Here is a 15,040-nt window from a genome sequence, read left to right as displayed (position 1 = left end):
ACATTTTATCCTGATGTAACAGAACTACAAGTGTCAGAAGTATTTCAAACAAATATGTTCTACATCCTAAAATCAGGGCAAAAAGCAGTATTGAGGTGCAAGGTTATTTAATCATCTGAAAAAACCCAACTTATTTTGAAAGTTTTATTCCCTAACAACTTTTTTTTTTCTTTTTTTTGTGTTTAATTCCTGAGAGGGTACTCAAGAAAAGAAAACACTTTTATTTTTTGTCTTCATAAAATAATTTAAATTGTCTGTAAAACGTGTTCGAGAATTTTGAAAAGCACAATGTTAGTCTAATGTCTGGAAAACTCAGTATACTGCTATTATGCATGCTGATGTGTTTTATTTATACTTTAATAATCCTTTTTTTTAATCCAGATTCACCAGATAAAGACATCTTGACTCTAGAGTTTTAATCCAGTGAAACTTGTGAAACTAGACGAAGTGACAATGAAGTCATCTGACTAGAATGTGACTATGAATTTAGATAATTTTTGGAAACAGGATGTGTACACACACAGCCACACACACACACACACACATACACACACACACACACATACACACACACACACACACACACACACACACACACACACACACACGCCTCTAAAAGTGCAGAGGGCTGGGCAAAACTGTGACTGCATGAATTTCAATGAATTTTGGAAGCAGGATGCACACACACACACACACACACACACACACACACCCCTCAGGATGAGGAGAGGAGGGGCGGGGCCTGTAGAGTATAAACAGAGCCAGCGCAGCCTGTCTCCTCTGCATCCATCCCTGTTCATCTCTAAAATAATACTTTCATATTTCAGCTCTGCAGAGGAAACTGGAAGTAACATTTTCTCATTATAACCACTGATTGTTTCAGGCAGCCATGGCCATCAATAAAGCCAGAGTAGCTATTGGCTTTATAGTGGCGGGGACTCTGACGGCGGTCCTCGGAGCAGTTTTTCTCATTGTCGGACCTGCAGTGATGAAAGACCAGGTCATAAAGGTATGTGGAATACTTTCTTCTTATTTCCTGTTTCATTTCAGTTTTGTTTTTTATTCATAACCTGTGTTGGAGAAAGTATTCCGATCATTTACTGAGGTAAAGTTACTAGTACCACACTGTAAAAACACTATTGCAAGTAAAATTACTGTGCTGAAAATATTACAAGTCAAAGTACTCAACATTATTGAATCAAATTCTATTAAAATGTTTTTGCTTGCATACAATTACAATAATTGAAATGGTTGCCAATCAAATTTCTGTCAACCCACCGATTGTTTCAGCTGTTTTTTTTAATAATACTTGGGTTTAATTTATAATAAAACATCATATTTTACATGTTCTTCATATGTGTTTTGGGTAAAATTCTTCAATTTGTAAAGTAAGTTGAGCTGTCAGATAAATGCATGAAGTAAAAACAGAATAGTTGCCTCTGAGATGTGTAGAGGGATAAAGTACAGCCCATGAGTGAATGTGTGTCACTCTCATTGTTGCTGTTAATAAGGGCCTTTAGCATACAAACAGACCTCACTGAGGATTTGCATGTTTATCATATGCATCTCACAGTAGAGATAAAACGTGTTCTGCAGTTTCTTTATCATTCTCTGCAGATATCACACTGACTGCTGCACCTTCACAGACATGTGGGGCATTTAGTGTTGGACTGTGCCACTCTTTTGCACATGCAGTCTGACTTTACTGTGTGAATTTATGACCAGTAGTTTAAGACTTGTATAGGTGGCTCAGCTGGTGGCTTCAAGGCACTAAAGACAAAAATGTGCACAGCAAGTTTTCTCACCAAATGCCACAAGAAGGCTGAATGTGTTGCTTATTTTGTAGTTTCCCAGTTTATTACTTAAAAAAAATATATATTTCTACTGTACCTATGTGTCGTGTATCCTCATGTTTGATATTGTTATACACATTTTCGTAAAAGGCAAAAACTTCTTCAAGTTGTACAATAACATTTCCACCTAACTTTTAAGTAACTGCAGCCCACTGAGCCCATTGTAAGTGCAACTGCAAATTTTGGGCATTCACTATTAGTATTTTTTTTTTTTTACTACTGTTACTAATTTTGCTGACATTTGTTTTACTTCTGTTGAGGCAGTGGTGGAAGAAGGACTCAGATCCTTGACTCAAGTAAAATTAGAAATGCTGCAAAAAAAAAATCCTCAGCTTCAAGTTAAAGTCCTGAATTCAAAATGTTAGTAATATAAAAGTATCAAAAGAAAAGTGCTTTTTAAGAACTTTGTATTTTATATTGTTGTGTATTTAGTTTAGTGCACTTTTCAAAAAATCTTTATTTTACTGTAACAAAAACAATTCTCCCTTGAGGATCAATAAAGTCTTGCTGATTCTGATGCAGACTTGTCAGGTGAAGTGTCAGATCAATATAGTGTAGTTAAAAGTCCAATATTAGCCTTTAATATTAGTGAAATGGAGTACTAACTGTACTTAAGTGCAGTTCTTGAGTAAATGTACTTAGTTACATTCCACCATTGAAATATATAGTATTACAAGACCTGCATTCAAAAGTATTCTTAGGTAAAAATATCACAGTATTACCAGCAAAATGTACTTAAAACATCAAAAGTAAAGTTATCGTATTATGGATTATTGTTTTGTTTTTATCAATAGCAAATACATGTAGTTTGTGGATGTGAACGCAGATGTAAATACTAACATACTGGTGTGTAGATAGTATCATTATACATATTGTAAGGCTGTTTAGTATCAAATAGAAGAAGTGCAGTAAAAGTACTATATATATATATATATATATCTGAGATATAGTTTAGGTATTTTGAATGCATGAATTTGACTTGTAATTGAGTATTTTTACATCCTTGTATTGATACTATTGCTAGAGTTAAAACATCATCTTCCAAACTGTGATGTAATAGGTGAATATCTGGGTTTTTGAGCAGATAACTCGCGGGAACAACATCTCCCAGAATGCTGTGCGCGGCGGAGGCGTAGCAGACTATAAATAGGGCAACAACAGCAGCAGACTTACTACAATGATCAGAAAGATTAAAAAGCCGGCCGGACTTCAGACTATAACTGACATAAACGACAGCGTAAACGTTGAGATAATAAAAAATTGTTGTAGTCTTTTTCACAGTTAGCTTGCCGTATTTAGCTGTTAGTCGTGCAGCTTTCAGAACAATAACAAGCTACAAACACCGGGCTGTCAGCTGTCAGTAACTAACCATGGCAGTAAATAAAGCCAAAGTCGCTATCGGGTTCATTGTCGCAGGTGTCCTCACGGTATTCTTCGGGACAGTGCTCACTTTTGTGGGACCGATAATCATCGACGACCAAGTGGTAAAGGTAAGCACCTTGCTGGCACCGATGTTTAGCACGCTTAGCACTAAGATAGTTTAACCTGCAGCACAGCTGAAGGTCTCACATGGCTTCAGACTGTCCCGTGAGGAAAACAATACATGATAACATGTGTGTGCATGCATACGAACAGCTAATGACTAACATTGTACATGCACTTCTGTTTTTGTCTATTCAAGCAGTTATTGTGAGCAATACTAGCAGGTAAATGTAAGTTGGCATGCTCCAGAGGTGCTTAAACAGCTGTTGTGAAGGAGGAAAATTCAAGATTAGAAAATAATATCTTAGAAAATAAAGTACAGTGTCTGTGCATGCACCAAGTTCATTTTTCTCAACTACTTCTTCAAAATAGGAGGTAAAATACATGTACATTTTCTTAAATATGGTGTTTTCCATACCTATAACCTATAATGTTCTATTTGCTATGCTATAATATATTTTAAAAGTGAAATATTATTAAAAGTAAAAATAATAGTAGATGTAATACAAAAGTACAATAAAAATAAGTAAAATATTGAGGAAAAAGGTGCATTTCCGTACCTGTACACAAAGAAAAAAAAGTAGAAAGTACAATAATAAAATACTCATCTATTTATAAGTTAATAAGGTTCAATTTATTGCCATGTTGTGTAAACACAATTGGATTTTTTTTACAGCCAGTCATGCATGGATGTGGTTGACAGAAAGGACATACAAGACAAGACATGATATGAACAGACAACAGTGCAATGGATTGATAGGTGCTGTATGTGATAATACTGATAAGTTGAGAAGATAAAACACTGAAAGAGTAATCCTGCATAATGAGGTTTTTTTTTTACCTTTGATATTTTAACTGCACTTTGCTGATAATACTTCTGTACTTTTACTTAAGTAACATATGAATTCAGGACTTTAACTTGTAATATTTTTTGATTATGGTAGCTTTATTTGTACTTGTACTTAAGTCTGAGTTCTTCCACCTCCTGACGTGTGTGCAGTATATGTGGGTAGTCTCGTGTACTTGTCCTACATTATCTAACCTCAGATCTTCCTGTTTTCACTCAACTTAAAGTAACACAGCTTTAACATACTTGGGGGTAGCCAGAAACTCTACTGCTGCAATTATTTGTGAATGTAAACATTATTTTTTGCATCTGTTCATGTAGATTTTTTAAAATAAAAATATTAGCCGGTTTCCACTTTTTTAAAGGTACAATATGCAACTTTTACCCCATTAAAATGTCTAAAAAAAGACGTTTACTAAGTTGAGTTGTGTATTATCCCAAATGTGTCAAACAATTTTCAAACAAGTGAAATCTGTTATTTTAATTAAGATAACTGTGTGTTTCCTTTTGTCGCCTGTCAGTGGCGTCATATTCTCTATGTGCAGTTATTAGCACTGTTGTTTTTTAGAAGCTGTTCAAATTTACTCTTTAGCCAGTTTCAAGTTACATTTACATGATCAACTCTTCAGGTTGGTGGTTTTTGCCCAGATTAATGATTTAAGTCATCAGACAACAGGATCTTAAATGATCAGAGAAACAAGCTGAGCAAACGTTAGCAGCAGCTCGACTCCAAGACGTCCTGTGTGCACCAAACCTCATTGAAGAAACGGTGATTTTTAACGAGAAGCTGCTTTATTCAGTGTTTTTACCATTTTTAATCAGCAGGTCTGAAAAATTCTGCGACCATTAAAAACCTGTTGAACGATGAACACTGAAGGAATCCTAACTGGGAGAATGACTCCCATGATCCCACACTACTTCAAAACATCACCAAACTCTGTGTTCTTGTTATTGTTTTTATTGAGAGACACCTAGTGGCAAAAAAATACATACGTGTTTAACAGTTATAAAAGTAAACTGAACACCTTCTTTTTCTGGTTGGTTAAATTGACAAAACAGGTAATTTAAAGACGAAAATTCAAAATTGTTGCTATTTTCTAGCATTAAATGACAAAAGAAAGAATTGAGAAAATAATTTCGAGATAAATTGATGATGAAAACCATCTTTCGAATCTTTTTTATGACTTTTTGTCTTTTCTGTCCCCGTCATGTCAGAACACTGTGATCGACCCGAAGAATGAAATGTCCTACACCATGTGGAAGGACGTCCCGGTGCCCTTCTACATGTCCGTCTACTTCTTCAACGTCCTCAACCCCAAAGAGATGCTGGCGGGGGAGAAGCCCATAGTGGAGCAGAAAGGACCTTACGTGTACAGGTATACAATGAACCATAAACCACATGTTTGTTTTTTTTTGCTGTATTGCATTTGTTTATCAGCACACTTTGTCCTGCACACTGTCAATCTGCTGCAAAAGCATTCTCACTGTTATTCAAGACATTTTAATCCAGCAAGTACAATCTGTCCTTGTTTTGTGTTGCACCCCATACAAACGTTGCCACATTGTCTATAAGCTGCTGTTTAAATTGAGTACAGCTGTTGTCTTTATGTTACGTTGACCCATTTTTGTGGAACACTATGTACCCCTACGCACAATATGTAGGTCAGTCTGTGTGCATGAAATTGGACTTCTCCGGTCTCATAGTGGGAAGAAACCCAAACATTGTTACATAACTTTTCCATATGTACAGTGAGGAGGGAGACAAGGGTGTTGAACCCCCTATAAAACATTACAGCATGCATACACTGGCGTAGTTTTATGTAATGCCAGATGTGGGTTCCTGTACTCTGTAACTGAGAGTAACCTTTTAACCCATTAAGGCCTAAAGCGCCTGGGAAAAAAATGCCTGGAAAACCTATGGGCGATGTTCAAATGACCCCCTAAAACCTGAAGTTTTCCTGGAAATTCAACACCTACTAAATAATAGATTTTTCAGCCTCTGTAGCAGATAAAAATGAAATTCAAAAAGTATTTGAGAGCTTATACCTGTGGCTTTCATACGAAGTTGAATTTATTTGTCCAAACCGTCAATAAAGTTTTTTAAAAAATCAACAAACTCAGCAAATGTTACATTTGACTGAATAAAAAATCCTATGCATAATACTAATACATGCCCATTAGCAAGATGCAAACATGATATGACCACTGGAAGAACAAGAGATAGTTCTCATTAGCCTACTCTAATAAAAAATAAAATAATTATCATAATAATAATAATAATAAATAATAATAATACATTTTATATATTGCACTTTTCAGGGTACTCAACGACGCATACATTAATATAAGACATAAACAGTCATGATTTCTTATATCATCATCACAATCAATTAGCCTATTATTATTATTAATATGAATATATTATTAATAATATTATTATTATCTCCAGATGGCCACAAATCTGTCTGTTCTTCGGTAAAAATATGTCGTCTAAAAACATATTCCTCATCCATAAATGCCGGTCGGTTGGTTCCGAGGGCTCAAAGTCGGATCAGCAATTAAATCATCGGCACTGTTTTCATCAGATCTCTTCCGTCACTTACTGCTGAGCTCCTCCGCTATAGTCGTCTTCCTCCATGATTTAAAGTTCTGGAAAAGTCCGATGTTGCATTGCGACACTCCCGCATGTATTCTGATCATGATTCTGATGAATTTCATTGGCCAAGAGACCGAAAATAGGTGGAAAAAAATACAAATACTACATATCCGCTGTCCCGGCCTTAATGGTAGAGTGACGCAACAGCGCTCACGGTTTTAATGGTAGAAATGCTTTCCCGGCGTCAATGGGTTAATGTAAAGGAACAAAGGCTGCACATCCTGTCCCGAAGAGTCATTGAATCTGGCACTCTTAAAGATATATTTTATATATTTTTCTTGACATGTTAGAATTTCTATAAACAGTCAAATATCCCTCCAGAATGGCACATTCAGACACCAAGAGACCATTTTATACCAGCAGAGAAAAATCCATGCTGTGATTTGGTTTCAAAAGCATTTCACATTTTGTTGATTTCTGCATTTTTTTGTGCGATTGTATGTTGAGCACTTGTGCCTGCTGAGAAACCTCCTTATTGTGAATCTAGTGTGTGAGCCATCCATCCTCTGGATGCTCTAGGTCTCTAGTTTGTGGTTGTAAAGTTTCATGATGCTTTGATTATCCTAGAGGTCACAGCAGCTCATTTTATACACTGAGCTCAAGTTTACTTTACAACTCACTAACATCATCACATATGAAGAACATTGGGCTCACTGAATCCACAAGAGTCTCAGCTTTCCAGTCAGACCCCATTTATGCAGCTCAGAGACTGTTTTGGGATGCCAGCATGCACAAAGATTCACATACAGTAGGACAAAATAACACATTTTACTGCCCGAAACTGCATGTTATCAGGTAAAGTGGGCATGTCTGTAAAAGAGACTCGTCAGTTTATCCATCGATAACTTAAACATTATTTCACCCCTGTCTCGTGTTAGAGAAATGCTTGAGGAAACATTTAAAATTGAATTATCTGACACCAACCAAAAATCCTCACCTATTTCTCTGCGCAGATCGTTTGATGGGGAATGATGAGCAGGAGACGTCCAAGTTCTCAGTTTTACAAAATTTTATTACAATATGTTAAGAAATGTACAGATACAGAGATCTCTGGGTTCACTCTCCATGTCCCTGACACACACAGACCCCCCCTCCCTCTCCCTCGAACCCATTATTTTATCCTCACAATTGTTTTCTCAGACATGAAGATAGATTTCTTCCAGGAAGTGCCGCCTCCTGGATCCGCTGATTCGTCAGTTTTAATCAATATAGAGACCGGTCATGTCACCAGGCAGCAGTCTTCTCTGCCCGGCACACTGTGTCCTGACCCGCTATCAAAACTTGTTAAGACAAACATTCTGCCTAGTTATGTCTTACAGATATATATAATTTGAAGACACAGATTATAGAATCTTAATCAGTTTAAGCAAATGGAATATATGTATTTAAAGTAATCACAGTTTCTAAACAAATATTAACACACAAACATAATCACTGTATCAAAATCATATTGCATGATTAATATATAAATGCATAGAGAGAGGGCACACACACAGTGAACTACGCATGCATTTGATAGTGACCTTTGATAGTGACCTGCGTCACGCACAGAGACAGACAACAAAGACAGAATAACAAATTATTTTAACACATTTTAAGATATCATAACACAGATGGAAACAATGGATTCTCTTGTTTTTTTAGTTTAATATTAAACCAGTATCTCCGTGTGTGTGTGCCAGTAAATTATAATATGAAGAAAACTGGGCTCATTGAATCCACAAGAGTCTCAGCTTTCCAGTCAGACCCGTTTTATGCAGCTCACAGACTGTTTGGGATGCACAAAGATTCACATACAACAGGGCAAAATAACACATTTTTACTGAATGAGGAAAACCACAAAGTTGCTGCCACTAACTGCAGAAGATTTACGTTAAGTGGGCATCTTCTTATGATACCAATATCTTTGTTGTAGCCAAAAGGATTAAAAACCATACACATGTTGTTTAGTGCTTAAAGTATTTTTGTTAAGCAGCTCTATCACCTGGGCTGCAGTGAGTGAAACAGTTTCTTCCTTCTTCCTTTTATCATCTTATCTACCTTCACCCTCTTATCCTGTCCTGTCACGTTATCACATCAGTAGTATTCTGTGTCCAAAGTCGACAGTGACCTGAAGGGCGTAGCTCTGGTGTCAGTGTGAGGACGCACAATCAAGTAAACACACAAACAAACAATAATAATACAAATAATGGCAGTGAAACAATAAAAAGCAGTGTTATGTAAAGGCCTCTGTCCCTAAAGTCATCTTTAGATTCTTTTACCATTGTCCAATATTCATTTAATGCTTTCAGCACCACAGGAAATTTGATTTGTTTTTCTTTAATGTGGTTATGAAAGCGACTCTAATTTAATGTAATTTTCAAAATGTTTAATTATTATTTTTTAAATATTAATTTAATGCATTATGTTGTATTTACACCAAACATCCTTAAATTTGTTCCCATTTTTTAAAAATTCCATCTAATTAAATAAAAAAAATTCAGTGACATTATATACACAAGAAAATACAGAACATAGTGATGTGTGTGTGTATATATATATATATATATATATATATATATATATATATATATATTTATAATAATATAAAATTATTAGAATTATAAAAAATTAGAATAATGGCTAATTCTGAGTTGTTTAAAAAAAAACGGTGATTTAAAAGTGTTTTTTTTTCCTCTATTTTAACATAAGATACCAGCAGTAAAGCTCTTTCTTTGAAAGATACAACTTAGTCATTCAATGCATCATTTGGTGCATTGAGTTTTTTACTACAAAGAGCTCCAAGCTGCCTTATGTATCTTATGTTTGACCAAAGGTCGATTTCTAGCAACGCAGCTTTTTTTATATTGTACATTACACAAACAGACAGAGACAAAGTGCGAAACACATGTAACTAAAAATTTTCGACTCAGTAAAACCAGAATAAAATCAATTAAAGATTTTGAACAAAATTAGATTTAACTTCAATCTTTGCCAGATTCAAAATCCTCCATCACACTCACCAGACAAAACAATAATTGTATTCATTTTTTCTAGATGTTATGGTTCATAACCAAATTATAGAAATAAATGGTGTCGTAAAAAGTCAGTTATTTATAAAAATAAAAAAAATTTAAATTTTATTCTTTTTTTTTTTACACATTTTTGTCTGGTTGCCTGCTGTTTTTTGTGGGGGGTTTTTCAATTATTTTTTATTATTATTATTTTTATATTATAGTTATGTTTTTCTTGTCCTATCTATGTACATATTATGTCACTAAATATATCAGTACTGTGCCAATTTTCAAAAATCGCCACAAAAAACAAGTAAAATCACCCCCAGAGATTTAAAAATGTATAATATTTTTTGGGGAAAAAGACAAATCTGGAATCCCACAAAACTTGCTGCTGCACCACTTGTTGCTGCTGGTGAAGCTAATTATTACGGGCATAGGGTGATAACTGAAGGCAGCTCAGATGAGAGTATCAACATTTTTATGACCTCAGATCTTCTGGACAGTCTGAGGAGAAAACTATAAAAGTGAGGGAGTCAAAAGTGTCATTTTTAATATTTCTCTTTCCTTTTTTCAGAAAAAAAATCCAGAAAGACAACATCACCTTCCACTCCAACGGCACGGTGTCCTACAGGGAGTACAGACAGTACTTCTTTGAGCCCACCATGTCTTCAGGGAACGAGTCCGACGTGGTCACCATCCCCAACATGCTGGTGCTGGTGAGACACCATTACTACTTCTCTCTGCAGTAAATCTGCTCACAGTCCTTCCCGTCGGTGTCTTCACTCCCATCTGATGTGTGTTGTCAGGGCGCCGCCATCATGATGGAGAAGCTGCCCTACCTGGTGCGTTTAATGATCAGCGCCTCCTTCAAGAATTTCAACGAGGGGCCCTTCCTGACCAAAAGGGTGGAGGAGTTGATGTGGGGTTACGACAGCCAACTGGTCGAGTTCCTCAATAAACACTTCCCCGGCATGCTGCCCATGACGGGGAAGTTTGGGCTCTTTGCTGAAGTAAGTGTGTTTAAAATGGTTTATTAAGTCCAGTTTTATGGCTCCGTCCACGTCAACAACCCTGTGGAGTTTTCTTCTAGTTTGTCCATTTTTGAATACTTAAAAAAAAATCATGTCTTTCATGTTTTTCAGCACAACCTTGTTTATATGACCTGGTCATTATTTTCTAACTTTGAAAATTATGGTTGTTTTTTTTACAAATCTAAGAGGTAAAAAAAGGAGAACAGGAGTCCGTAGCCTAGAGGTTAGGAATCGGGCTTGTAACTGGAGAGTTGCCGGTTCGAATCCCAGTACTGACAGGTCAAGGACTGGAGTGCCCTTGAGCAAGGCACATAACCCCTGCACAGCTCCCCGGGCATTGCCCACTGCTCCTTGCATGGTGTGTTCACTTGTGTGTAAAAAAGGATGGGTTAAATGCAGAGGTTGAATTTCCCCATTGTGGGATTAATAAAAGTAATTAATCTTAATCTTCTAGTTCTACAGGTTCATCTCAATTAATTAGAATATGATGGAAAAGTAATTTCCATTAGTTCAAGTCAAACAGCCCCAACCAACTATTGAGTCATATAGATGACATACTTTTCAGAGGCCAACATTTACATATTAAACATACTTTTTAAAATTGATCTTTTGTAATATTAAATGTTTTTTGAGACACTGAATTTTAGGTCTTCATTAAATGTAAGCCATAATCATTATAATTAGAAGAAATTAAATAAATGTAGACATGAAATGGTTCATTCTGTGTGTAATGGATCTATATAAAGTGTTATTTCCACTTTTTTAATTTAATTACTGACATAAATAAACTTTTTCTATTATATTCTCATTTATTGAGATGCACCTGTATATGTTTATACTAAATATATTTGACCTTATCTCCGGTTTTACATGGCCAATCATCATCAAACACAAACTGGCCTCATTTGCGACAGATTGCAAAGCGGCGACAGACACGTCAGTGTCCTCGCACATCCGGGCGTCCAAGTTGTTTGAAGCCAGAACTTTAGAGGGAAGCTGAGGGAAACAGGCTGCTGAAGGTTTTACAGCAGGACGTCAGCAACAAGTCATGCACCAGCACTTTCGCTGACTCCAGAGTTTTAAAGGCTTAGTGTTCTTACTGACAAAAACAACAACATAAAGAGGACTTAAACTGTGATCATGCATGCAAAAAGTACCCAATTTTGAGCAAAGGTTAATTTTATTTGTGAAAAATCAAAAATATACACACAGCATTTACCATTAGGCATCAATTTAGATGCAACTTTAGCGTCCTGCTGTTACAAAACAACGTTGTCCTCATGTGCATGCAGAGAGGGAAATCCTGTCTGCAGCAGTGTCAGTGAAAACGTTTCGCTGCAGAGTTTATCGACCTCTTGTGACCGTTTACCAGCTGTAAAATTGGAGGCCTTGGATAAAAGAATACAACGTTATTGTCCACAATGGTGCAAAACCGCTTCAGGCAAATTAACAATGGATAACGGAAAAATTGCGTGCAATGCAAAACATTTGAATCCTCTGGAGACAACGGAAGTGCCTGAGACGACTTCTCGATGACGTGAGCGAGTTTCCCTCTAAAGTCCTGCTTTCAAACTCCACGAGTATAAATGTATAGAATAAGATGTTCTCCTCATTTTACCTCTTTAGATGTTAGATTTGTAGCCAATGAAATTATTTTTTTTTGTGTGTTTAAAATGTTGGTCCAGTAAGCCAAAGTGAAAAAAATTATGATATTTAGTCATGGAAAAAATGATTAGACCACCCTCGTTTTCTTCAGTTTCATGCCTGGTACAACTAAAGGTATATTTGTTTGGACAAATATAATAACAACAAAAAAGCTGATAAGAGTTTAATTTTAAAGCTGATATCTAGACATTTTCCTTGGTTTTCTGGATAATAACCAAAATCATTATCAAGAAAACCATGAAAAAATGTCTCGATTTTAGCTCTTAAATTAAACTTTTTTTTTACTAGTTTTGTTGTTATCATTATATTTGTCCAAACAAATATACCTTTAGTTGTACCAGGCATTAAAATGAACAAGAAATTAAAGAATACAATGGTCTAATAATTTTTTCCATGACTGTCGGTGAGGTTTTGCTGAAAATATAAACCCAACATGGCATGTTAAACATTTCTTTAAGTGGTATATACAGGCAGAATGAAAAGGAGTCAAAAGCTGACAGAATAGCCAAAAACTCCAAAGGGTTAAAGGGCGTATTTTTGCTTTAATGTCAATAATGCAACATTTTTTGTGAATGAGAACTTGAGACAGACAGCGCTGTGCTAGTGATGCAAAGATCTGAGTGTTATCAGCAGCTGGAGTGAATTCGTCCGGAGAGTTTGACTTCACATTTACTTTTAATCACTTTTTACTGAGCTTCAAAACAAAATAAGCACTGAGAGAAGAAGGGTCTCATGGTACTTGTGGTGCTGGTGAGATAATGGAATAAACTCCAGGAGGTTTAGTTCATGAACGCAATCTGCCTCTCGGTGCTTCGGTTTACTGTCGTTATGCAACAACCTTGTGATTACAATGGTTTCTCTCAAAAACTGGTGGAACAGTTGAGTGGTTTGGTGGAAAAGGGGGGACTATGAGGGAGGATTTTGCAACTCTAAAATGGTTAAGGGGACAGATCATTTCAATTCTATTGCCAATGAAATGATGCTCGTGGTATTTGGTACATTTTGTGCTTGCCAGTATCTGATTGGCTTACATGGGGGACTTTATCCGGTAATCAGAAAATTGTTCCTTAGTCACCCGCCAAGCAAAATTGCGAAACGATCACCTAATTCTCTCTGAAGCGTGACGATTTCTTCATCTCTGCTCATCTTTCAGCACTTTTAAGATGTTATGTTGCACTGAGCTTGTATTATTTATTCAGTTAGAGATTAATAAACTCATACAGATTCATTTTATCTCTTAGTTCAACAACTCCAACACCGGCCTGTTCACCATCTACACCGGACAGACCGACATCAGGAAGGTGCACAAGGTGGACTCGTGGAACGGCCTGACGAAGGTGAGGCGACTCCTGCAGGTTTTGTTATTAATCATCCAGGATGTTTTTCTCTCCCAGCTCACTGTCCTCCTCTCTGCCGACAGCTCAACAACTGGGCGACTCCTCAGTGTAACATGATCAACGGGACAGCTGGACAGATGTGGCCTCCCTTCATGACCAGAGAGAGCACGTTACCTTTCTACAGCCCCGACGCCTGCCGGTAAAAACTCTCTCACTTCTTTCTCTCTTTATTCTCTTTGCAAACTTATTAAAAAAAAAAACCTTTTTCCTGTGTTTTTATTTCAGATCTATGGAGCTCGTTTACCAGCGTGATGGACAGCTGAAGGGTATCCCTCTCTATCGATATGTAGCACCAAAAACTCTGTTTGCCAACGGGACAGATTACGCTCCAAATGAAGGTTTCTGTCCCTGCAGACAGTCGGGGCTGCTGAACGTCAGCAGCTGCAGGCACGGTGAGTGAACACAGACACTTCAGGTCACATAGTTTTGTTATTTTTATACTCTGTGGCACCTGATGTCACAGTAAAGATTAGAAAATGGACATGAGGTAGACTCTGCTTTGCTTAAGACACTCAAAGTGTTTAAATAAGCATATGCTTCATCCTACTCCTTTTCGGACATGTTGCGTTCACATTACAGCTTTTGTTTTGACTATTGCTATTTTTTTATTTTTTTTGATTATTGTCATTGGATGTATTTGTTTTTGTGTTTACTTTGTTGTGTTACTCGCACATGTTCGAAATAAAAGCTGAACTGAACTGAACTGAAAAAAGTGGAATAAATATTCACTCTGTGGCGAATTCACAAAACAATCGCTAAATCAGCTGCTAAATCTGCACAAACCAAAGATAAATAATAATTCCCTCACAGGGAGAAAGGTATCCCTGACTCTGTTGCAATTCATTTAATCAAGTGTGCAGACCTCTTGCATGTGTCCTCTGGGGATTATATTCAGGGCTTCATCACTTACAACTAATGCATTTATATGTTACCACATATATATGAGGTGGGGGAAAAATCGATAAAGTGTAGTATCGCAGTGTTTTTGCGTGGCAATATTATATCGTTTCATGACCGTATTGGTATTTAGCACTGTGGGCTGTCAGTATTTTCACCGTTTTTTTTTTTTTCTTTCCGGAGGCCGTAGTGGGCTCACTTTTGTGAATATACTGG

General features: G+C 36.5%; 1 protein-coding gene across 5 annotated transcripts in view; it reads left to right on the top strand.

The window, feature by feature from the left end:
• scarb1 (scavenger receptor class B, member 1) overlaps nt 1-15,040 on the top strand; it is a 53,082-nt gene that overhangs the window by 8,635 nt on the left and 29,407 nt on the right. For 3 of the 5 annotated variants that reach the window (XM_059358019.1, XM_059358018.1, XM_059358020.1), the window contains exons 3-9: nt 884-1,009; nt 5,398-5,558; nt 10,409-10,550; nt 10,641-10,844; nt 13,772-13,867; nt 13,951-14,066; nt 14,153-14,319. In XM_059358019.1, coding sequence (XP_059214002.1) covers nt 884-1,009; nt 5,398-5,558; nt 10,409-10,550; nt 10,641-10,844; nt 13,772-13,867; nt 13,951-14,066; nt 14,153-14,319 — 1,012 coding nt within the window. Of the gene's footprint in view, nt 1-883; nt 1,010-3,010; nt 3,344-5,397; nt 5,559-10,408; nt 10,551-10,640; nt 10,845-13,771; nt 13,868-13,950; nt 14,067-14,152; nt 14,320-15,040 lie in introns of those variants that run through there. The other 2 variants (XM_059358021.1, XM_059358022.1) reach the window with 1 other exon arrangement.

The sequence above is a fragment of the Centropristis striata genome, chromosome 19 (assembly GCF_030273125.1).
Source record: "Centropristis striata isolate RG_2023a ecotype Rhode Island chromosome 19, C.striata_1.0, whole genome shotgun sequence".
In the NCBI taxonomy this organism is placed as follows: domain Eukaryota; kingdom Metazoa; phylum Chordata; class Actinopteri; order Perciformes; family Serranidae; genus Centropristis; species Centropristis striata.
The sequence above is the reverse complement of the archived record's forward strand: the minus strand, read 5'-3'. Positions and strand labels throughout refer to the sequence as shown.